General features: G+C 39.6%; 1 protein-coding gene across 2 annotated transcripts in view; it reads right to left on the bottom strand.

Moving 5' to 3' along the window:
• The window catches only part of fermt1 (FERM domain containing kindlin 1), a 77,063-nt gene that overhangs the window by 23,009 nt on the left and 30,201 nt on the right, over positions 1-23,853 (bottom strand). For both annotated transcript variants that reach the window (XM_048535427.2, XM_048535424.2), the window contains exons 4-8: positions 20,335-20,475; positions 14,302-14,515; positions 11,841-11,943; positions 8,551-8,658; positions 3,988-4,119 (exon numbers count right to left, since the gene is read on the bottom strand). In XM_048535427.2, the coding sequence (XP_048391384.1) occupies positions 3,988-4,119; positions 8,551-8,658; positions 11,841-11,943; positions 14,302-14,515; positions 20,335-20,475 (698 nt within the window). The remainder of the gene's footprint in view (positions 1-3,987; positions 4,120-8,550; positions 8,659-11,840; positions 11,944-14,301; positions 14,516-20,334; positions 20,476-23,853) is intronic.

The raw sequence follows: 23,853 nt of genomic DNA, 5'->3' as shown, positions 1-23,853 counted from the left end.
AATTGGGCACTGTAAAAAGACAATGTAACAGCAGCAGAAACTACTGTAGACAACTGCAGTATTTGGGATTGATGGAGTGGGAATCAAAACAAGCAAGAAATAGCTTTCAAATACAGGGGTGTGCAAATATTTTTTTAAGAATAAAATGCTTAGTTTAATTATATGCTTCTTTCAATCCTGTCTGCAGGTGATAAACAGAAAAGCTGTGAGCTTTGGCCAGAAATTTAAATTGGAGTCCCATCACTCATCGTTTTCTACCAGGGAAGCCAAGTAAATACTAGTTTGACTTGCACAGCTATGACATTTAATCACGAAAACATTTACTGAGATTCATATTTTATTGCATGTGGTTTATAACACTGAAAAGACTCATAAAATGCATTAGCTATAATTCTGAAAAAGAATGTGGTTTCTGAACCAAACATATTTTCAAACTTATCACTTCTCTAAAATTTTCCTAAGATGATTGTAACTTCACAGACAAAACATAATTACTTACCAAGGTGCAGCTTTTAAGTTTAGGTTATTTTCCAGTGAAACATTTATAAATTAGTATTCATACATTATTGTCTGAACTGTCTGCAGAATTGGCTGAAACATTTTCTCATAATGAGTCAAATATATGGGTCTAAAGTGCACCCTTTGTTCAGCAACTCACAAAACTTCGTTCCACCCAACCTGCAAAATCTGTTTTAATCAAATAGACAGTACAACAACACAAAGAATGTGTCTGCAGTTGAACTGTTAACACAATGCAACATGATATAAATGGAGAGAATTGTTACAGTGGATCATCGTGTCTGCACCTGAGCGATACACTTACTGCCATTATTCTGCATTACCCTGTAAATATGCATACTGTCCAAATCCTTTCGAATTTTTTGATTGAATCTCGCTCTGCCGCACTCTCTGACAGTGTATTCCTAACCACTCGTATGAAAATGTTTTTCCTCAAATCATGTTTCCTCTTTTATTAATTACTAATGTTAGTGATCTGTGGACCTCATCGTTGATCCTTTTGCTACTAGGAAAGTGTGCTCCCTATTCACTCTGTCGGAATTCTCTTTATTTTGAATACGTAACTTTTTCCTTATTTGTTCATGGGATGTGGATGTCTCTGGCTAGTTCAGCATCTACTGCCCATCCCCAATTGTCTGGAGGGCAGTAAAGAGTCAACTACATTGCAGTGGGCCTGGAGTCACTTGTAGACCTGACAATATTTTTCCCTGAAGGGCATTGATGAACCCGGGTTATTACAAGTATGGTGGTTACTGTGTTTTTTATTCGAGATGCTTGTGGAATTCAAATTTCATAATCCACCATGGTGAGATTTGAACCCATGTTATCAGATATCAGCCTGAGTTTCTGAATTACTTGTCCAGTGATGTTACCACCTCATCCCTGGAATCATGCTCATAAATCTTTTTTGTACTCTTTCCAATGTCTTTACATCCTTCCTGCAGTGTGGTATCAGAACTGGACACCATACCCCTGTGTAGGCCAAATTTGTGTCTCATACAATTTTAACTTCCTTGCGCTTGTACTCCAAGCCCCTATTAATAAAGCCTAGGGCATTACATACTTTTGCCGCTCTCTCACCCATCCTGCCACCTTTAATGCATCATGTATACTCCCAGGCCCCTTTTCTCCAGCATACCATTTAAAATTGCACACTCTAGTTTATATTCTCTCTTCATCTTCTTACGATCAAAATGCATCATCTCCCATTTCTCTGCATTGAATTTCATCTGCCATCTGTCATCTGTCATTGGCTATGGGCTAAGTACAAGTCAATGGGATTAGTGTAGTTTGGTGTCTGTTGGTTGGCATAGGCATGGTCGGCTGAAGAACATGTGTCTATGCTGTATGCCTCTCCGACTCTATGACTCTACCGACCCACTCCACCAACTTGTCAATGCCATCTTTTGCAAATTTAGAAATTGTGCTCTCTACACAAAGCTGTAGATAATTACTGTATGTTAGAAAAAGCAAGGGTCCCAAACACTGACCTTTGAGGAGCTCTGCTACAAACCTTCCCCTTCCTATCAACCATTAACCTCTTTCCTGCCATTCAGACAGTTTTATATTACACTGTTGCCACTGTCTCCTTTATTCCATGAGCTCTAACTTTGCTCAAAGGTCTGTTGTGCATCACTCTACCAAATGCCTTCTAGATGTTCATGCAGACCATATCAACAGCATTGGCCTGATCAGCCCAGACTGTTTCTCTTTAAAAAAGCTCCAGAAACATGATATTCCCTAAAGAAATCCATGTTGATTCTCCCTAACTAATCCTCAATTTTCCATATGACTTAATTTTACCCCAAATTATTTTTTGAAGTCACCCAACTGGTCTGTGGTTCCTTGTCAATTTCAAACACTGACAGCCTATCTGCATTTAGATACCAGCGTCCACCAATCATCACTAGATTTCTGCTTAATAGAGACAGCAGACGCCAATAGCGCTATGTGGAATTCATGGTATGTAGCATCTACAGTAATTTTAAAAGAAATGAAGTTTTTTTTTTACATTTGTTTAAATGATGTAGTTATCGTTGTCAATGCCAGCATTTAGTGCCTATTTCTGATTGCCAGAGAACAATTGTGAGTCTGCAATCATAGGTAGAGCAGTCTGGCTAAGGACAGCAGATTCCATTATTAGTACATCAGATGGGTTTTTAATGACCATCCACAGTGGTTACACAGTTGCTATTGGGAAGCTTTTTATTCCAGATAATTGTTGCGTTCAAATGTCACCATCTGTTGAGGTAGAATTTGATCCCATGTCCCCAGAACATTAACCTGTCCAGTGACATTAACACTACCCCTTTATTGGTAGAATCGCTTTTCATAGGATCCTGAGTGGAAATTGGTTCCTTTAACTTTAAGAAAAATATCAATATATCGATTAAATGAAGGGTGGGGTGATCTTTTAATAAAATAGAGCAATTGCTACACAAACAGAAGGGCTGTTGGGGTGCAGTGGTAATGTCCCCACCTTTGAGCCTGGAAATCTGAGTTCAGTTTCCACCTGCTCCAGAGGATTTTAACTACATCAATGAATATGATTAGAAAATATTTCCACACACTTAGATTGTTGGACAGTCACTGCGTATAAGTTCCTGCCTTGCAGCAGGATACTAAGACTGCACTATATTAAAGCAAAGCTTCTTGTGTGAATGACAGTGCCCTTCCTATTTGGGCCACTGGGGATGAACATCTTCACGTCTAACAGAGATTTATCACTGGATATAAAGGCTGTCTATAAATTATTAAGAACCCTGTGTCTTAATTCTTCTGTGTCTAGCTCTAATCAGTGAACTTCTTGTAAAGTAGACTTTATATTAGAAGATTATGAAACAATATTCCTATATTACTCAGAAAGAGGATATCAGAGGTAAAGGGACAGTGTTTACCTTTGTTTTGGAGATTTCTAAAATGAATGTATTGATTTTACTCAATCACTTTTCTATCATTATGGAAAATACCGCTTTAACATTTTGGCCATGGAGCTGGTATTCTACTAACCTCCTATGTTTATCTCCCCTAAAATTAAGGATTGATCTCCCAGCCATTGTTGCTAACCACCCATCTCGTGGGTTTTTGTTCTTTTTCATTGTGTTCTCCCACATAATCACAGGTTCTGCTCTTTCAAAATAATCCAGTTTCTGTGAGGCACACAAGGTAGGATATGGTTATCTGGACTTCATTGTCAAGTTAAGCAAACACATACGCATCAAATAGAGAGCAGCACAGCAACTTAAGTGCTCTGGAAAATTTAGAAATGCTTTATATTTCAGGTTATCTTAATACATTAGATACTCCCAGTTTTCAGGAAGTGCATTTTGACACCAAGACATCAAATTGTGTCCATTTTAAATAAAATATCATCGCAAAGTGATGCAAATCATCATGAGAAGGCACTTCTGTTTTCAGAAAACAGTTGGACAGATTATTAAAATTATACAAAATAAACAGCATTCTTACCAAAATCCTGTCTATTTTTCCACCTTCGAGTGTCACCTCCAGACTGGCAAGGGCAGCTTCAACTTCATCTACATCTTGCTCATTAGTCAAATCTTGCGGTTCAGATAACTGTGACAGGTTGCTTATATGATACTGAAACAATTTTTAAAATATTTAATATTGGATGTTTACCAAACTGATTATAGTTAAGTATATATTTTTTGTCAGGACGCCCCTTAATATCAAAGGAAAGATACACGGGCATTGCAGGCAGTTCAGGAGAAGGTTCACAAGGCAGATACGAGGTAGAGAGGGACAATCTTGTAAGGAAAGATTGAGTAGGATGCGCATGCACATATTGGAATTTAGAAAAATGAGAAGCAACCTCACTGAGAAATACAAGACTTTCTTAAGAGGCTTGACAGGGTAGATGTGGAAAGGTTGTTTCTCCTTTAGAGTGTTTAGGATTAGGGGACATAATCTTAGAATAAGGGGCTGCACATTGAAGACAGAGATGAGGAGAAATTTCTTGAAGGTAACAAATCTGTGGAATTATTTACAACAGAGCGCTGTCGAAGGTCAGTCACTGCATATATTCAAGGCCAAGAGAGGTTGATTTTTAAAATCAGTGAGGGAATCAGGTTCCAGGGAAAAGGCAGAAAAGTGCAGTTGAGGATTATCAGATCAGCCATAAATAGGTGGAGCAGACTTGATGGGTTTAGTCACCTAGTTCTGCTCTATACAATCTCAATACAGTCAAACTTACTTAAGCAATCCACTCCCACACACCTTATTCATTGAAGACAGTTTATATTTTCAGTAATACAAAATCTGATGTAGATTCTTCAAAATGCATTTTTTTGTAATTCATGGGATGGAAGTGTCACTGGCTAGGTCAGCACTTCTTGCCCATCCCTAGTTGCCCAGATAACAAAGTGTGAAGCTGGATGAACAAAGGGCAGTTAACAGTCAACCAGATTGCTATGGGGCTGGAGTCACCAGGTAAAGAAGGCGGCTTCCATCATCTAATGGATGGTTTTTATCTCCGATTCTGCTCATCATTAGGCACTTAATTCTAGAATTTTATTGAATTCAATCTGCCTTGACGCATTTGCAGTCAGGTCCCCAGAGCATTACCTGGGTCTCTGACCAGTGAAGGTACCAATGGGCCGTCACTTCCATGTTTAATATTGATTTGCTGCTTCCTCAAGATTAGATTCAGGTTGAATTTGCATTTTAAAATTGAAATGAATCAAATGTAGGTTGTTTTTTTATAGGAGTCTTTGTTCTCCCATAACATGAGTACATACCTGGGGCATTGAAGGGCCATCTAAGTGTTCCTTGTAATTGTCTCACAAAATATGGCTTTCATGAGTGTTGATACGGAACATGCCCAATCTACAAACACCAATATACGTCTGTATTGCTATGCAACAGGACAAAATATTGTGGACTTTAATGTTACATTACTGTTTTCTAAGCTTATTTAATGAAAAAATGTTAAACCTAACATTAAAGTAGCAACCAAAGAACTTTTATCCAAGAACAGTTAAATATACATTAAAGGTGTGTTGTTCATAGCTGACTTAGTCACACTGCCTCACCTCTGAGTCAGAAGAAGTTCATTTCTCCTTCTGGAGATCCGAGCGCAGAAATCTAATACTGAAAGACTGCAGTACTGCCAGAGGTGCAATTTTTCAGATGAGATGTTAAACCAGCTAACTCAGGCAGATATAAAAGATCACTCAGCACAGTAACAGGTGAGTTACCTCCCAGTGGTGTACTGACTATTATCTGTCTCTCACTATAACTGACCAGCATTATTGTGTTGCTGTTTGTGGGGGTATACTGTGCCCATAGTGGTTTTCTGCATTACAACACTGATTATACTTCAAAAGGGGTATAAAGCACTTTAATGACAATCTGAGACTGTGCAAGTTATCATATTAGATATAAGTCTTTACTCATTAGCAGGAGACATGGTGAATTGAAGGGAACACATGACTTTGAATTCCTATTCATTGAAAATAGCAAAACTTGGAATAGGAGAATTTAAGAAGGATACTTTTATAACAACAAACTTTGTCAAAAATGAATGATATATATTCTATAATTTTTCAAGAAAGCTTATCTTCAGTACCTAAATGCAAGAACATAAACTTTTTTAACAGTGTGTTTAATGTAGTAAACGTCCCAAGGTACTTTATAGCCAGTGTCAAAACAAAATTTAACATTATGCCATATAAGGTGACATTAGGGTATGTAGGTCATAGAGCTAGGAAAACAAGTATCGTAAAGATAGAGAGAGGGAGAGAGATAGAGATAAAGGTCAGGGTGTTCAGGGAGAGATTTGCAGAGCATATGGTCTGAGCTGTTGAAGGCAAGGCTATAAATGATGTAGCATTAAAAATACAGATGTGCACAAGGACAGAACTGGAGGAATGCATAAATCTTGCAGGCCTGTGCAGCTGCAGGTCATTGCTAAGTTAAGCAGCTACGTGGCCATGGATGGATTTGGAAAATAAATGCGTGAGAATTTTAATATCAAGACATTGCCAGACGAAAAGTCAGTGCAGGTCAGTGTGTACAGGAGTGATGGTCGGTGAGCTGGACTCAATGCGAGTTAGGGTACAAACAGCATATATTTGGATGAGCCAAGTTTATGGACAGTGTTGTAACACCTTTTAAAACATAACTGATGACATTTCCTGAAATTTAGCTGTAAGATACAGCGATAGCCTGTGCTAACACTCAGGGTTGTATACTCTGTTTCCAATTGTAAATTACTGGAATGACTCAGTAGGTCAAATAGCATCTAAGGACAAAGAACAGAATTGAAATGAAACAAACCCAGATTTTCACAGTTAGATAAATTCTGGAGGCCTTTACAAATGGTGGTTGCACGCTGGATGTTCAATTCCCACCCCCCATTTTCCAAAATATCCTGTCGTTGACAGAAGGGGAAAGGGATTAAGGTCTGAATCTCACAGGCAGTAAACCCGAACTCAGCTGGACCATTTCAAATTCACGTTGAGTTCAGGCAAGCCCCATTCTAGCTGTTCTAAGTGTCTGGATCCACAGTGTGGGGATGACAAAACTTATGAAGGAGGTGTAAATGCTCTTGAACGGCAGACAGGGTCTTTTCAAATGTCATGACCTGAAATTATTTAAAACCCCACGCTGTGAAACAAAAAAAAATGCTGTAGCTATTAGTGATAAAAACACACCTGCTGTGTGAACGTGTTGATTGAAAGGTCACCGAGCAAAGCATAGAAAAAGTGATATGTTCTTGCATCTTCAGTGGACTTCATTCATGACATTTCCCAAGGTTTGTTATTATAGCTAAGCATATTACGAGCTTGGCCAAGTTTCAAGAGCTCCAAAATCAGTGATCTCTGCAGGGGGTGATAAGTTTATATTTTGATTAACAGCTTTAAGAATCCATTGAAGGATGTCCTTGATGTGCTTAACAAATATAAATTTGTTTTTATGACATCGATCATTTGTAGAGATTCAAAATCTTTGAATGGGAATTGATGAATTAAAGTTTCTTACTGTATCAAGTGTGTATGAATGAAGGCTCTCTTCAGACATTTATTTTTATTGCCTCCACTTGGCTCCTGAGATCTGCCCCAGAAAATATTGAATGTAAAATGACATAGGTGGCATGGGGGATATGAGGAGGCAGGGAGTGTATGAGGGATGTGAAAGTGCCTAATAGATTTTAATAAAACTGGGCCAAAGTTTCGGGATAACAAGGTGTAGAGCTGGATGAACACAGCAGGCCAAGCAGCATCAGAGGAGCAGGGAGGCTGACGTTTCGAGCCGAGACCCTTCTTCGGAAATTTCGTCAGCCTTCCTGCTCCTCTGATGCTGCTTGGACTGCTGTGTCCATCCAGCTCTACACCTAGTTATCACAGATTCTTCAGCATCTGCAGCTCCTACAGTCTCTGAAACAAAGTCTCAGGAACCCGTCTCGCACTCACTCACCTCCACGGCCATCTCTGAACTACTGCATTACCTCTGGAGGTAGCAGGCTCAATTGAACCAAGCCCACTCCAACCACAACCAACCCACACCCTTCCCCTCGAATGAAGGTAGTGTGGAGGGGGTCATTTCCAAGGAGATGGTTTTGCTCAATTGACTTTAGATTCCTCCTCACTCTATGGTAAAGATCTAAGCCATTAACTCTGTTGGTGTGTCCGCAGATACTGCCTCAGTTATTCAGCATTTCCAGATTCCTCTCTCATTTGTTTAATTCCTCTTTCTTATTTCTATTTTTATTGACCCTTGGAAACACAGATTACAACAGCATGAGATCAAAGCTCAGTTAACCTGACCTGTCAGCATTTTCTGATTATTGCACTTTACTTTTTAATAAATTGCATCAGCACATAAGGATTGAAAATGTAGGCCAATTTAAGGTATTTTTCTAAATTAGAATTTGAGCTTAGAATGCTGGATGTGTTCGAAGTACGCTTTGCCGGAGGGCTATCTGTTAACTAGACATCTGTCGGGGCTTGTTCTTTTCCTTGTTGAAACAGGTTTCCATAACAACAGTCAGCTTTAAACAAGTGCATTTACCTGCAATGCTGCAAATACTAACATTTCTTCCTCAGTGCAATCAATTTCCTCCAGCAGAATTGCCCACCGTGCTTGCTCATATAGCTGGTTTATCCGGACTGCATCATACTGCATGCAATAGAGAGAGATGTCACTAAGGGTTTAACACAGACACCACTCTTCAGTGTACAAAGACATTCTCTTTACAGAGGAAAGAGAGACACGTAGAGTATTACAGAGTTAGATCACCATAAAAACTGACGCTGTCACTGCTGTATGAATCGTGTCCACTCCAGCACGGACTATCTGCGGAGGGCAATTTGGGGATACATTCCTAAAACTATCTTCCTTATTCTTAAAAGGCAGCAGTGGAATTGAAAACAGCAGATAGAAATAAAACATTCCATAAGGCAAGAAGCAGAAATTAGGCTATTCAACCCATCATGTCCACTCTGCCATTTGATTATTAGTGATAAGTTCCTCAACCCCATTCTCCCGCTTTCTCCCCGTAACCAGTGACAATCAAGAAACTATCTATCTTTGTCTGAAATATACTCAATGACATGGCCCCCACAACCTTCTGAAGCAGTGAGTTCCATAGATTCACCACTCTCCAGCTTAAGAGGTTTCTTCTTATCTCTGATCTAAAACATCTTCCCTTTATTCCAAGGCTGTGCCCTCGGGTCCTAGTCTCTCCAACCAATGGAAGCTTCTTCCCAACATCCGCTTTATCCAGGCCATTCAGTATTCTGTGAGTTTCAATTAGATTCCCCTTCATCCTTCTAAACTCCATGATTATAGACCCAGAGTCCTCAAATATTCCTCATAGGTTAAGTTTTCCATTCCTGGGACCATTCTCGTAAATCTCCTCTGAACTCACTCCAGGGCCAGCACATCCTTCCTGGGATAAGGGGTCCAAAACTGTGCACGATACTCGAAATGTGGCCTCACCAGAGCCTTCTAGAGTCTCAGAAGTATATCACTGCTTTTATATTCAAGTCCTCCCAAAATAAATGTCAACATTGCATTTGCCTTCTTAACTATTGACTAAACCTGCAAGTTTACCATGAGAGAATCCTGAACTAGAACTCCCAAGTCTCTTCGCATTTCAGCTTTCTGAATTTTCTCCCCATGTAGAAAGTAGTCCATGTTTCTATTCTTCTTACCAAAGTGCATGACCTCACGTTTTTTCAGCGATAGTAGGGAACTGCAAATGCTGGAGAATCCAAGATAACATGGTGTAGAGCTGGATGAACACAGCAGGCCAAGCAGCATCTTACGAGCAGGAAAGCTGACCTTTTGGACCTAGACTCTTTTCCTATGTTGTACTCCATCTGGCACTTCTTTGCCCACTCTCCTAACCTATCCAAATCTTTCTGCAGCTTCCCTGCCTCCTTAATACTGCCCATCCCTCTGCCTAGCTTTGTATCATCCGCAAATGTAGCAAGAAAGCCCATAGTTTCTTCATCTAGATCATTAATGTATCAAGTAAAAAACTGTGGTCCCAACACTGGCCCTTGTGGAACCCCCGTTGTCAGTGGTTGCTATTTGAGGAAGACCCTTTCTTCTCCCCACTCTCTGCTTTCTGCTAGGCAGCTATCCATGCTAGCACCTTGTCTCTAACACCATGGGCCCTTATCCTACATAGCAGCCTCATGTACAGCACCTTGTCACCCTGAAGTCCAGGTAGATAACATCCATTGGCTCTCCTTGGTCAAACCTGCTCGTTACTTCCTCAAAGAATTCTAACAGATTTGTCAGGCATGACCTCCTCTTGATAAAGCCATGCTGATTTTGTCCTATTTTATCATGCACTTCCACGTATTCAGAAATCTCATCCTTCACAACAAACTCCAAAATCTTACCCATGTCTGAGATTAGGCTAATTGGTCTGTAATTTTCAGTGTTTTGCCTTACTCCCTTTTTAACAGGGGTGTCACGTTAGTGATTTTACAGTCCTTTGGACCCTCTCTGACTCTAGCAATTCCTGAAAGATCACCACTAACACCTCCACTATCTTTACAGCTAGCTCCTTTAATACTCTGGAGTATAGTCCATCTGATCCAGGTGACTTATCCACCTTCAGGCCATTCAATTTTTCTTGCACCTTTTCCTTGGTGATGGCCACCATACTCAGCTCTTCCCCCTGTCTCTCCTGAATTTTTAGGCTATTAGTCGTGTCATCCACCATAAAGATTGATGCAAAGTAATTACTGAGTTCTGCTGCCATTTCCTTGTTCCCCTCTACTGTCTCTCCAGAGTCATTTTCCAGCGGTCCAATGTCCACTTTTGCCTCTCTTTTGCCATTTACATATCTAAAGAAGCTCTTACAGTCCTCCTTTATATTGCTGGCTAGCTTACCTTCATATTTAATCTTCTCCCTCCTTACTACTTTTTTTTGTTGCCCTCTGCTGTCCTCCCAAAAACAATTAGGACAGGCTCTGCGATCAGATCCTAGGTCACTACCATACAAATACCTATCAGATTCTTCTGAAATACTTTTCTCCATTATTGCAACAGTGTTAATTAAAATAATTAATGTCTCAACTGAAATAGGGAAATTTTGAGACACAGTAACTAAATGTTTGTGCAACAGCTTTGCATGGAATATTTTTAAGGTCATGGCATTGTAGTCTTTATCCATTGAAGATTATGAAACCCTTCATAAATTTGTGCTTAGCACTTCTGCAGCAAGATTAATGTTTTTGCTGTACCTCAAAAGTACCTTAGCTGAGAGAGAATCAACTGAATATATAAATTTTTTTCCCTTATATTATAGCCCACACAGCATTCATCCCAGAGAGAGAGAGTCTCCAGGTTTAGTGGTCTCATCCTAGTGTGAAAACCTTCTTAGTGTCGAGGCTTTTGGCAGTGGCTTCCAGGTATTCCAGTGGCATCTCGTCTCAGAGTGGTTGCTCTATATTCCAGCCAAGAGTGGCAGTCTTGGCTTTGAGTGGTGGTCTCCAAGTTGTGTGTTCTTGTCCCAGCATGGAGGTCTTCATTGGCTGTGGGTTCTGGGTATTCCAGCATTTGCTGTTTTAACTGACGTTCCCCTAAATGAAACTGATCTGAGATGAACTCTGTCTTAATTTTTACTTTTTTCTCCTTACCTATGACTTCTGTCATTAATACAAGCACCATAGTATGGCGACTTAAAACTTTTTACTGTATGTTTTCAAATAAAAATACAAGTGAAAATAAATTGCTATTCTGTTCTAATAGTACACCCCCATTTGGCTTAACTTTCTGTATCTCATTCTCAGGACTGAAGTGGGATGCTCAAAACATTATTATGACTGTGTCTCTCTTACTTTCGGGTTCAGATCAAAGAAGCTGTAGTACTTGTAACGCAACAGTAGCTTATCTTCCTTCTGGATGCCTTGTTCCATCAGTGAACGTGATGAATCTAGCCATCTGCAGAAATTGTGCAATGAAAGAAAGTGTAAATAAATGATGAAAGATCTGATGTGGAATCTCTGCTGTTTGCTTTTGCATTATTTCAGATTTAATGCAGTAAAGCAACCCAGATCCTCAACCTTTGCTGTGCTTGGCAGATCTGATTCTCTCCTTTATATCCACTATCTTACTTTACAATAAGCATGCCAGAAGCTATGAAGATACATTAAATAAAACTACTACGATACATTAAAAGGCATATTAATCATGATATTTAATGAATTCTAACTCACATTTTTACTGTTGTATTACCTTTGTCATATATTGTCCTGAATTTAATTCTAGTTATTATTTCAACAGGTATTTTTGAATTAATAATATGTCATCTTATACATCAGAATTTCTGTGACTGATCCTTAGGATTGCAATCCAGATGAAACTTATAGCAATATTTCCATGTATAATGACCAAATATTGTAGGCTGTATTCTGGAGGGCTACTTTAGAGCTCTCTTGGACCAAGAGTGACCCATTTTTCTGGCTCTCGTCTATATACCCTGATCGGGCAGATTCCAGGAGACACACATTTTCAGCGTGTGCTGGGAACACTAACACGCTTGAAGGCATAGGGAATCTTAAGTGTGTCTTTTCTTGAAAGGATTGTTGATTAGATTTGAGTGGAAGCTACTTGCTGGGTGCAAGAACATTACGTAGAATATGCTGTGCTGAAACAGTGCACTCAGCCAATCAATCCATTAATGCTCTAATTGCATTTCCAACACACCCACCCCAGAGTTACCAGTTTAATTTCAGCAATATTACCCTCTGTTCCTTTCTCCCTGATGTGTACATCTAGCCTTGTTTAAAACACATCGCAGTATTCATCTCAAACACTCCCTGAAGTGATTACTGAGCACTACATGTGAAGAAGAAGTGAAACCAAATGAGGAGCAATAGAGGGAAGGAGAGGTTTGGGCCAGGAAGGCACTTGCAGACTCTCATTTCTATTTTAGACAGGGTTGAGTTAACAAAATTAACAGAAGCTCCTTATGAACTCACTTGAGAATCTTTAGTGCTCCTTGTGCATGGAATGGTGAAGCAGTACTATTCATAAATTTGTACTCAAACATATATAAAAGGCATACATGATATTTAGGGTGGTTTGGAACAGCCTTTTGCGTCTGAGCACCTTCTCTCATGATATAAAGCTTCCAGAGACCCCCATATACAGGAATGTTTACTATATAAGAACTGGTATAGCCCAGTCAGCAAAGTTCACATGCTCCGAGATGAATTGAAGAAAAATAATATTGTATGGAGATATTATCACAAAAATATTATGATCAGGGTTAATCACACTCCTTACTCTGAATTCAGCTCTTCTGTCCATGTTTAGACTAAGATTGTAAGGAGGTCTAGAGCCACGTGGCTCTTGTGGAATTCAGAATGAGAATCGGTGAGCAAGTTATTGCTGAGCATTTGATGCTTGATAGCACTGAGTGGCACCTTCCCATCACTTTGCTGATAATTCGGGGTAGATTGATGGGGGTGATAATTGGCCAGGTTAGATTTGGCTTGCATTTCAAGGACAGGAATTACTGGACAATCTTTCACAATGTTGGGTACATGCCAGTGTTGTAGCTGTAATGAAATAGCTTGAGTAGGCATGGGGCTAATACTTGAGTACAAGAGTTCAGTGTACCTGTAGGGGTGTTATAAAGGCCCCACAGTACCCTATATCTTTATATCATAGAATCCATACAGTGCAGATACAGGCCATATGGTCCATTGAGTCTACACCAACCCTCTGAAAAGCATCCCATCCAGACCCACCGTAACTCTGCATTTCCTGTGGCTAACCCACCCAACCTACACATCCCTAAACACTACTGGCAATTTAGCATGGCCAATCCACCTACCCTGCATGACTTTGGACTGTGGGAGGAAACTGGAGCATCTGGATGAAACCCATACAGACACCGGGAGAACATGCAAACTCCGCACGAAGTCGCCCAAGGCTGGAATCAAATCTGGATCCTTGGCACTGTGAGGCACCACTGTACTACCATGCCACTTCACATATCATGTGGAATGAATCAGTGTCTGAAGGTGGGAATCTTTTACACTGTTTAAACATCTAAATTTGATAGGCTGAATGGGTGTTTTATGTGCCGTAACTTTTCCATGGTTCACTGGTACATCATCTGTTAAATTTCTATACTCAAGGGACAACAAGCCTTGTAGTCTTTGCAGCCTGACTTCATAATTTAACACCATTATCATGGGAAGAGGGTTATGTATAATAAAGTTTTTCCTTTGCACCATTTCAATTTAAATATTAGTTAATTAGTAAATAAATCATGTAAAGTAATCCTACCCGGCATTAAGCTCTGCTTTGTCCACTAGATTCTGTGGCCGGTACATTTTGGCCAGAGCCTCTGGTGTAAGAATCGGCTGGCTAACAGCCAGGATGTTACAGTTGCGTTCAGCTAGAGGACTATCACTGAACCATGTAATTGTAGACGAGACAGGTGTTCCATTGACAGGGTCATATATGGGAGTCATTGTCTTGCTGTACAGACCAGGACTTGCTGTGCAACAAAATAAGTGACAAAGTGTTTATTTTGTTGACTCTGAAGAACAGATATTTTGTTAGAAGTAAGCAAATAATTAAACATCATATAAAGAAGCAGTAACCTTTGTCCTGATGTTTGATGTCTTAAGATGGAAGTCTAAATCTACTTCATTATTTTAATGTTGACTGATAAGAGATACCCAAGATAAGAAATCGGAAAGACTGGCTACACCATAATTAACTATCTACAAAGTATTAAGAAATTAATAATGAAAATATTTCACTTGGCCATTGTGTTAGTGGTATCGTAAAGCCCCTGACAAGATGTCCTCTGAATGCTATTTCTTGTAAAGCTGGTAAAAATCCATTTTAGAACTTCTACGCAATTTTACTAGGAATAGTGAACAGGAAAAAAAAGCACCCTTCGTTGGTGGTGGTGGGGTGGGGATTTCCACCCACAGATCCAGTATACATGCAGCAAAATTTGATAAATTGCATTATAGGACACAATAAAACATAAGAAATCTGAAGGCAAATCCTAAGGACACAATAGATTACAATGAAAACAAAATTTTAAATTACAGTATTTGCGCTGTTCCACGTTAACAATTGTCACAATCATTAAAGGAAACATTATCATTGTGTTCTTAATATAATTTAGTCATTGGCCAGGGTAATAACCGAGTGCATATACACAAAAAATACTTTTACTGTCATGCTTCATTCATACCCTGGCACTATGGAAACTAGGGTATTTTTTGAAATTCCAGATTTATTCATTGAATTTAAACAACACCAGTTGCTGTGGACAGATTTGAACCCATGTCCCTTGAGCGTTAGTCTGTGCCTCTGAATTACAATTTGGCCTTTTTTTTGGTCATCGTGTGGAATGTGGCTATTGTTGATAAGATTGCTACTGTTTGCCTCTCCCCCTCTGTCTGTCTCTCAGCCATTTCAGAGAGCAATTAAGAGTCAAACATATTCCTGAATGTCTGGAGTCACATGTAGGTCGGATTAGATAAGGATGGTGGATTCCGTTCCCTAAAGGACACCAAGGAACCAACTGCTTTTCAAGACAATCAATGACAGTTTCATGGTTACTGTCATGATACTAATCCCAGATTTATTAATTAAATTTAAATTCCACCAGTATCCTCACTGGTTTTAAGGATTTTCTTACTTCCAAAGACATGAACGAACCAGATTGACTTTTACAATAAAAGACAATGGTTCCTGATTACCATTAGATAATAAAATGTGAGGCTGGATGAACACAGCAGGCCAAGCAGCATCTCAGGAGCACAAAAGCTGACGTTTCGGGCCTAGACCCCCCACCAGAGCTGAGGTTGGTCCGGAGGGAGGAGGGTAACTTCTTCAGGTTAGGCATCCCTGGAAGAGGCTTCGCAGTGAGGTTAAAATAGTATCAGAGATAATGGGAACTGCAGATGCTGGAGATTCCAAGATAATAAAATGTGAGGCTGGATGAACACAGCAGGCCAAGCAGCATCTCAGGAGCACAAAAGCTGACGTTTCGGGCCTAGACCCCCCACCATTAGACTCACTTTGATTTCAGATTTCATTGACTCAAATTTCACCATTTATCATGGTGGAATTCAAACCACATGTCCCCAGTGCATTAGATAGGACCAATTACTACAATGCTGGGATCTGAACTGAAAACAAAAAATGCTGGAAATGACAGTGGGTCAGGCAACATTCATGGAGAGAAAGCAAGCCTAACACTTTGAATCTTGATGACTCTTCATCAGAGCTCTCTCTCCAAGGGTGCTGCCTGACCCGCTATGATCTCCAGCAGTTTTTGCCCCTAGTGCATTAGACTTGGGCTCTGGATTACTCATGCTGTGATATTACAATGAAATTGACACCGGCCCTTACCAGGTTATCATGCTGTTCCTTTTGTAACTTCCAGTGGCCAATGGAGACTGATTTTATCAAACGTCTGACAGAGAGTCCTTTACACTGACAGCTGGATGAATAAAGCATTGTGCAGGAAGACCTTAGGGTGATAAGGAATTGCACCTAGTCATCCTCCTCAAATTTGAGGTTTTCAAGTGTACTGCAGCGCATACCTGACTGGCATGTAACTCAGCAGGATTGGGATGTGGAAAAGCAGAAATCTGTTTGATTCCAATTCATAAGAATCTCCACCTTATTTTATCAATCTAAGACAAAATTGTCTCCAAATGATCATCATTTTTCAAAAAGCGAGTTTTCTATAGCAAATGGCTATCAACATCTCAGAGGCATGGTGGAACAATCCAAATTCTTGGCCAGCTTGCAGGTACTATTTCAAAGTGAGTTGTTTGACCTGTTTCTGGAGATTACTTAAGGGACACACAAAATCCCCAGATGATTGAAAAAAAAATTGACAATGATTACCAGGTGATCAACTAAATGATTCTATTCTGGTATTTATTGTCAGTTTGAAAGACAAAGAAAGGATAATGAGAACCGAGACAATATTTAGATGGGACTCTTGTAGATTCCTAAGCTAACAATGCAGAGGTGAGAAGAAAGTGTATGAGAAGAGTTATCAACTGAAAACAAAATTCTGCAGATGCTCAAAATCTGAAACAAAAAAAGAACAAAGTGATGGAGAAACTTGTTCATTATTTTAATTTGGACCAATGACAGATGTGCATTGTAAGAACTCATAAAAATTAGCTACACCATAATTAACTAACTACAAAGCAGGAATGACATTATACAAAAACATTTCACTTGGTCACTGTATTAGTGCTATCATAAAGCCACTGGCAAGATGTCCACTGAATGCTATTTCTTGAACAGCTGATTAAAATCCATTTTAGAAATGATACATTTTTACTAGAAATAGTGAATATAAGAAAACACCCTTCACTGCTGGTGGTGGTGTTGTGGTGGGGGAGAGGGTGTGCAAGAAATGATCAAACTTGTTCACTCACAGTCCAATCTGTTTGGTCCCAAATCTCTTAATATTCCACTATGAAGAGACAAAATGAGATGGTGTCCGCTTTTATATCATTGGTTGCTAAGAGTTGGCTTCAGCTTACAGATGCATCAAGTGCTATGACAATGGTAAATATGGGCTATCAAATTTTACTGTTCAGCACCTCATAGTTATACTTGAGACCTCTCGTGGACTAAAATAGTTCTTAAAAGAGGAAAAAAATATGGACCTGACCACAGATCGAGGCAAGCTCTGGCGCAGCCCTGGGGTACAAACAAAACTGTCTGTGCTGAAATGAGCATTTTATCCAAATACATCAAAACCAAATGTCTTAGCCAGCACCAAGAAACTCAAACCCCGTGTTTGATACACATGTATGATAACTGCACATATGGGAGGAGGATTTGCTCACCCAGCAGTTAGCCAACTTGGAAAGGCAATCAAGCTAGGCTCCAGAATAGACACTGCATTTCAGCAGATGCTTCTGAGCAGCAGAACAGAGAGAAGAACATATAATTTGTGACAGCAAGAGCTTGAATCCTCCCTCTCCCTGCTTCTTCCTCTCATCATCTTGGAATATAACACATAGTGAAAAAGCACAATAGGAAAACAACCATTCACCGAGAACATAAAGATATATTTTAGAATTGCTGAGGGTACAATTCAAGCATTAAATTACTGTTGTTAAGAATCTAACACCTCAAGGATTCAAAGACTGGTTAACTGCATAACATTTAGTTCCCTTGTCTGTACCAGACACACGCTCGAAAAATTATTGCTTGTGTTTGTGTGATGTTGCAATTTTATTATTTTCTCCTCTATGTTGGTAGGTGATAAAATTCTTCTTTCTTTCTTTCACCTGAGATGACCCTGGTAATTGATTCCTTCATCTCCTAGTAAATCACATTTCAATAAAAAGTGTAACAGCTGCCTGCTGAAATGAAATAAAAATACTTGTTGTGACCAACCAAGATGGAATCATAGAGATGTGCAGCACAGAAACAGACCCTTTGGTCCAATTTGTCAACGACTAGCAGATATCCTAAATTAATCTAGTCCCATTTGCCAGCATTTGGATCATATCCCTCTAAACCCTTCCTATTCATGTACCCTTCTTGATGCCTTTTAAATGTTGTAATTGTACCAGCCTCCACCACTTCCTCTGCCAGTTCATTCCATACACACACCACCCTCTGCGTGGAAAAGTTGCCTCTTAGGTGTCTTTTAAGTCTTTCCTCTCTTACCTTAAACCTATGTCTTCTAGTTTTGGACTCCCGCACCCTAGGGAAAAGACTGTCTATTTACCCCAGCCATGCCCCTCATGATTTTATAAACCTGTTTAAGATTACCCCTCAGTCTCCAAAGCTCCATGGAAAAGAGCCCCAGCCCATTCAGCTTCTCCCTATAGATCAAACCCTCCAACCCTGACAACATTCTTGTAAATCTTTTCTGAACCTTTTGAAGTTTCACATCATCCTTCCTGTAGCAGGGAGACCAGAATTGCATGCAATATTCCAAAACTGGCCTAACAATGTCTTGCAAAGCCAGAACATGACCTACCAACTCCTGTACTTAATGCACTAACCAATAAAGGCAAACATACCAAACACCTTCTTCACTATCCTATCTACCCGTGACTCCACTTCCAAGGAACATGCACTCCAAGATCTGTTTGTTTAGTAACACTCCCCAGGACATCATCATTAGCGTATTTCCAACATTAATTTCCCATGTGAAGCACTTTGAAATGTTCAAGTGTCCTAAAGTTCTATATAAATATGGTAATGTTCAACAAGGTTGCACACATAGTTGATACATCCCTTTGCCTTAAATATTTGATAAATGCAGCTAACTTAAAATGAATTTCCTAGCTCAGAGCTCACATGTACAGAAATGTCGGGACAAGAGTGAATATCAGAAAATTGAATTGCTTGTAAGAATATAGGAAGCAAGAGTAGGTCATTCAGTCTTTTCCACCATTCAAAGGGTTCGAGCTGATCAAACTGACCTCCCTACACTAATACCAAATGCACTGTCCAATAAAGGCAAGCATACCAAATGACTTCTTCATTATTCTATCTACCTGCAACGCCACTTTCAAGAAACTATGAACCTGTGCTCCAAAGTTTCTTTGTTCAGCAACACTCCCCAAGATCTGCCATTAAGTGTATAAGTCCTGCCCTGATTTGCCTTTCCAAAATGCAGCACCTCACATGTGTCTAAATTTAACTCCATCTGCCACTCCTCGGCCTGTTTGCCCATCTGATCAAGGTCCCGTTGTACCCTGAGGTAACCTTCTTCACTGTCCACTACACCCTCAATTTTAGTGTCATCTGCAAACTTACTAACCATTCCTTCGGTCTGAAAAGCAACCCTTCACTGCCATTCTTTGTCTTCTACCTATGAGCCGGTTCTGTATTCAAATGGCCAGTTGTCAGAGTTTGAAAGGAGAGGTGCCGATTTTTCCCTCCGCATCCGGTTATAAAACATGTTACGTGTGTTGGTCCAGTAGAAGCTTTTTTCTTTAAAACTGATTTGAGGTAGAAGTCTTTTGGTTATTTGGCAAATAAGAAAGGATCTTTGTGGGCAACATTTGCAAATGCAGCATACCGCACAAATAAAGAATTACTTCTGACAATATTTACGGAGCATATCTTCGATTTCAGCTTTTAAGAGTACTTTCTAATCAGAAATAGGTTACACAAAGGGAGGCATAAAAAGTTCATTGCATATTGTGTAAGGCGTATTGTGGACAGAAAATACACAGATATTGAGAGTGCAATTTCAATACTAAAGAAAGCATTCCAGCATATACACATCTTTCAAAGGTAAACCAATTCTTTACAACACTTTAGTAGGTTTGGCCTCCCTTAAGAAACTATTACCTATTGATCCTGGAGAAACTGGCACCTGGTCCAAGTCAAGAATATCTTCATCAACAGCACACTTGCTGTTCTTCTCTTTCCTTTTTTTTGAAATATTATTTCGTGGTCTCAACAGGGAAAGTTCCTCCGGCCTACGAATATCTAAAAATATTTGAAAGTACAATTAAATTCAGTGTGTACAGTTAAAACTAGTTTCTAAAAAATATCAATGCAACACATTATTGTCTAAAACTCGAATGTTAAGCACAGTCTCCAGACCTGTTTTATAGAAACAAGAGGTCCACCAACCGCTTGAGGTATCCCTCTCCAAAATCTGTCAGTTTGCTCGGATCAGTATTCTAAGGGATTTGGAAAGCTGCTCCTCCTGGTTTCACTCAAAATTCACAGGCAGCTGCCAGAAACCCAACAGTGAAGCTCACCTTCCTTCCTGCACTCTACACCCCTTAGCTAACATCTTGGCCAATATCTGTGTCAGCCTATCACTGATATTCTAGGGCAGCAAGCTGAACTCTGGAAACAGGTATGGTTCTCGTACTCCTTCCTAAGCCAATGAGTAAGAGTAAATTTAAGCCCAGTTTTCAGGCATGATTAGATTAGGGGAACAGGTCTGGGTGGGATTCTCTGAGGATCAGTGTGGGCTTGTTGCGCCAAAGGACCTGTTTCCACACCGGAGTGATTCTATGATGTTTGTTTTGGACAACTGAATATGTTAATCCTCCGCTGAGTGCCAGCTTTTTGAAAATATACAACTGACAGAGTGGAAAATTGAGTGGAGTGCTATGTCCAGTTCTGATAGCCCCGTTATAGGAAGGATATTATTATGCTAGAGGGGGTTCAGGAGACATATACCTTGATGTGGCTGGAAATGGAGGGTTTGAGTTATAAGGAGAGGTTGGGTAGGCTGGCACTTTTTTCACTGGAACGTAGGAGGTTGAGGGATGACCGTATAGAGGCTTATAATATCATGGGAGCAGTATAGTGATGGCAGGTGTCTTTTCCCTAGGGTGGGGGATTTCAAGACTGCGGGAATATTTTTAAGGTAACAGGAGAAAGATTTAAAAAAGACATGAGGGGCAACTTTTTTTTTTTACACAGAGAGTAGTTTATGTTTGGAATGAATTTCCAGACAAAGTGGTGGATGCAGTTATAGTTGTGACATTTAAGACATTTAGATAAGTACATGAACAAGAAATGTTTGGAGAGATGGGCCAAGCACAGGCAGATGGGACTGGTTTAGTTGGGAATTATGGTCAGCATGGACTAGTTGGACAGAAGAGTATGACTCTACGAATAGGTTGATAAACATAAGAGGAAGAAAGAAAAGGTGTATCTATATGAATCAACGAGTTAGATGTAAAAGTGTGGAAGGAAGTTTGTGTTATGCATAAACACCAATGTGGACGTGTTGAGACATTATAAAAACCATGTACTCTGTATGGATTATCGCTATGCAGCATGATAATATCCTCTCAAACAAAAACAAAATATTAAACTAATTGCAAAATTGTGCTATACAATAACATGATGTTGAAACAACCATACAGTTGTACGTAACAAATATTATACAAATTTCTGCAAACTTCATCATTCTCGAGGGGTATAATTTCCTTCTCATAATTCATAGCGAAGGACAAATAATCAAGCAGGTGAAACACCATTTAGATGGTAGAAATGCAAAGCTCAAGTTTCTTTGTACACCTGTCAACATTTTCGTAAAGTTATCCGCAGAAGGAACATCATCGTTTAAGTTTGCAGACTAGGCTGTTGGCTTCAGTCCTGAAGGGTTTTGGCTCAAAACGTTGACTTTCCTGCTCCTCTGATGCTGTCTGACCTGCTGTGCTTTTCCAGCTCTACATTTACTGACTGTTGGCTTCACAACTGTTTGGTGTCCTTGTAACACATCTATCTGGAGTTTCTAAATAAAAACCAAAAGAACTGTGGATGCTGTAAATCAGGAACAAAAACAAAGTTGCTGGAAAGGCTCAGCAGGTCTGGCAACATCTGCGAAGGGGAAAGCAGAGTTAACGTTTTGTGTCCGGTGACCCTACCCCAGAACTCCTTCACAGATGCTGCCAGACCTGCTGAGCTTTTCCAGCAACTTTGTTTTTGTATCTGGAGTTTCTGTCAATCTTCCCCTGAATGTATGGGGTCAATTGGGAGGACCCCCAAGGAAGTTCCCCATCTAGATGTTCACGGATGTGGCCACAGACTTCATTATGCATTTCAGGTTTTGAATATTCATTTAATAGCTGAGCAGTATTTGTTGGCACGTTTATCAAAAATGTGCAGTTGATATCCAGCGCGTGAGATTTATTGAAGCTGTGCTAGTTCTCAAATGGACTTTTTGACAGTGGGAGAGAAAGTAAGGCATGTAAGAGAGTTTATCTGAACTTGGTGCTGCTTATTGGAGATGAATGTGAACCGCATGCAAGATAAAGTTTGAACATAAAACAAATAAATCATTACCAGAATGTCACAGTAACTGTACTCAAAACCCATTACAGGAGCATGAAGGAGATGAAATACTTAATCCCACAGGATTTATTTTCTCTCAGGAGGGTGTATATCTTTGAAACTCCCTGCCTCAGAAGGTGGTGGGAGATGGGTCACTGAATATTTTTAAGTCAGAGGTGGATGGAATCTTGTTAGGCAGAGAAATTAGGCAGGGCTTTTAGGGGTAGATGCGAATATGGAATTTAAAACTCAAACAGATAAGCCATAAACTTGTTGTATGGTACAGCAAGCTTGAGTGGCCAAATGATCTACTTCTGCTCCTATTTCACATGTTTGCAAGTTTGCTTAGCTTAAAAGAAATGATTGCATAACCATGGTAATGCATATAAAATGCCATGGGCCACAGAACGCCCATTTTCCAGGTACTAATCTGCCTCCTAAAGGCAAAATGACTTTCAGCAGATAATAAATGGTAACGCTTAGCTGCAAGGCTTCCAACTGCTGATCAATCTTCAATGAAGTTTGAGACCCACTATGCACAGCTCCTCAAATCTCGATTATTTGAGCATTGGACAATTACCCCAGATGGGACAGGAGTGTCAAAAAATCAGACAGTCCCAACTTCTTTTCCTTCAATCTTTACTACGAGAATATTACATTTATATTTCTAGCTAGCTTTCTCTTGTACTATAATTTCCCATTCTTTATTCATCTTTTGGTCATTCGTTACTGAGTTTTATATTCTATTCAATCTGATGTGCCACTCAAATTTGAGGAATTATGTATTTTTTCTTTCAGCTTTATACTATCTTTAAATTCCTTAGTCGGTCACAGATGGTGTATCCTTTCTTTACAGTATTTCTTTATACTGGAATGCATCTTTTCTGAGATATTTTGAAATACCTCCATAAATATCGCATATTGGTATACCCTTGATGAGCTTTCGCTTAACTTAGTATTGTAGTTCACTTCAGTCGAGTCTGCCTTCAATGACCTCATAATTGCTCATATATAAGTTTAAAATACCAGAATTTAATCCACTCTTTTCTCCCTTAAACTGAAAGC

The sequence above is a fragment of the Stegostoma tigrinum genome, chromosome 9 (assembly GCF_030684315.1).
Source record: "Stegostoma tigrinum isolate sSteTig4 chromosome 9, sSteTig4.hap1, whole genome shotgun sequence".
NCBI classification, from domain to species: Eukaryota; Metazoa; Chordata; class Chondrichthyes; order Orectolobiformes; family Stegostomatidae; genus Stegostoma; species Stegostoma tigrinum.
This window is presented reverse-complemented; position numbering and strand designations above follow the sequence as displayed.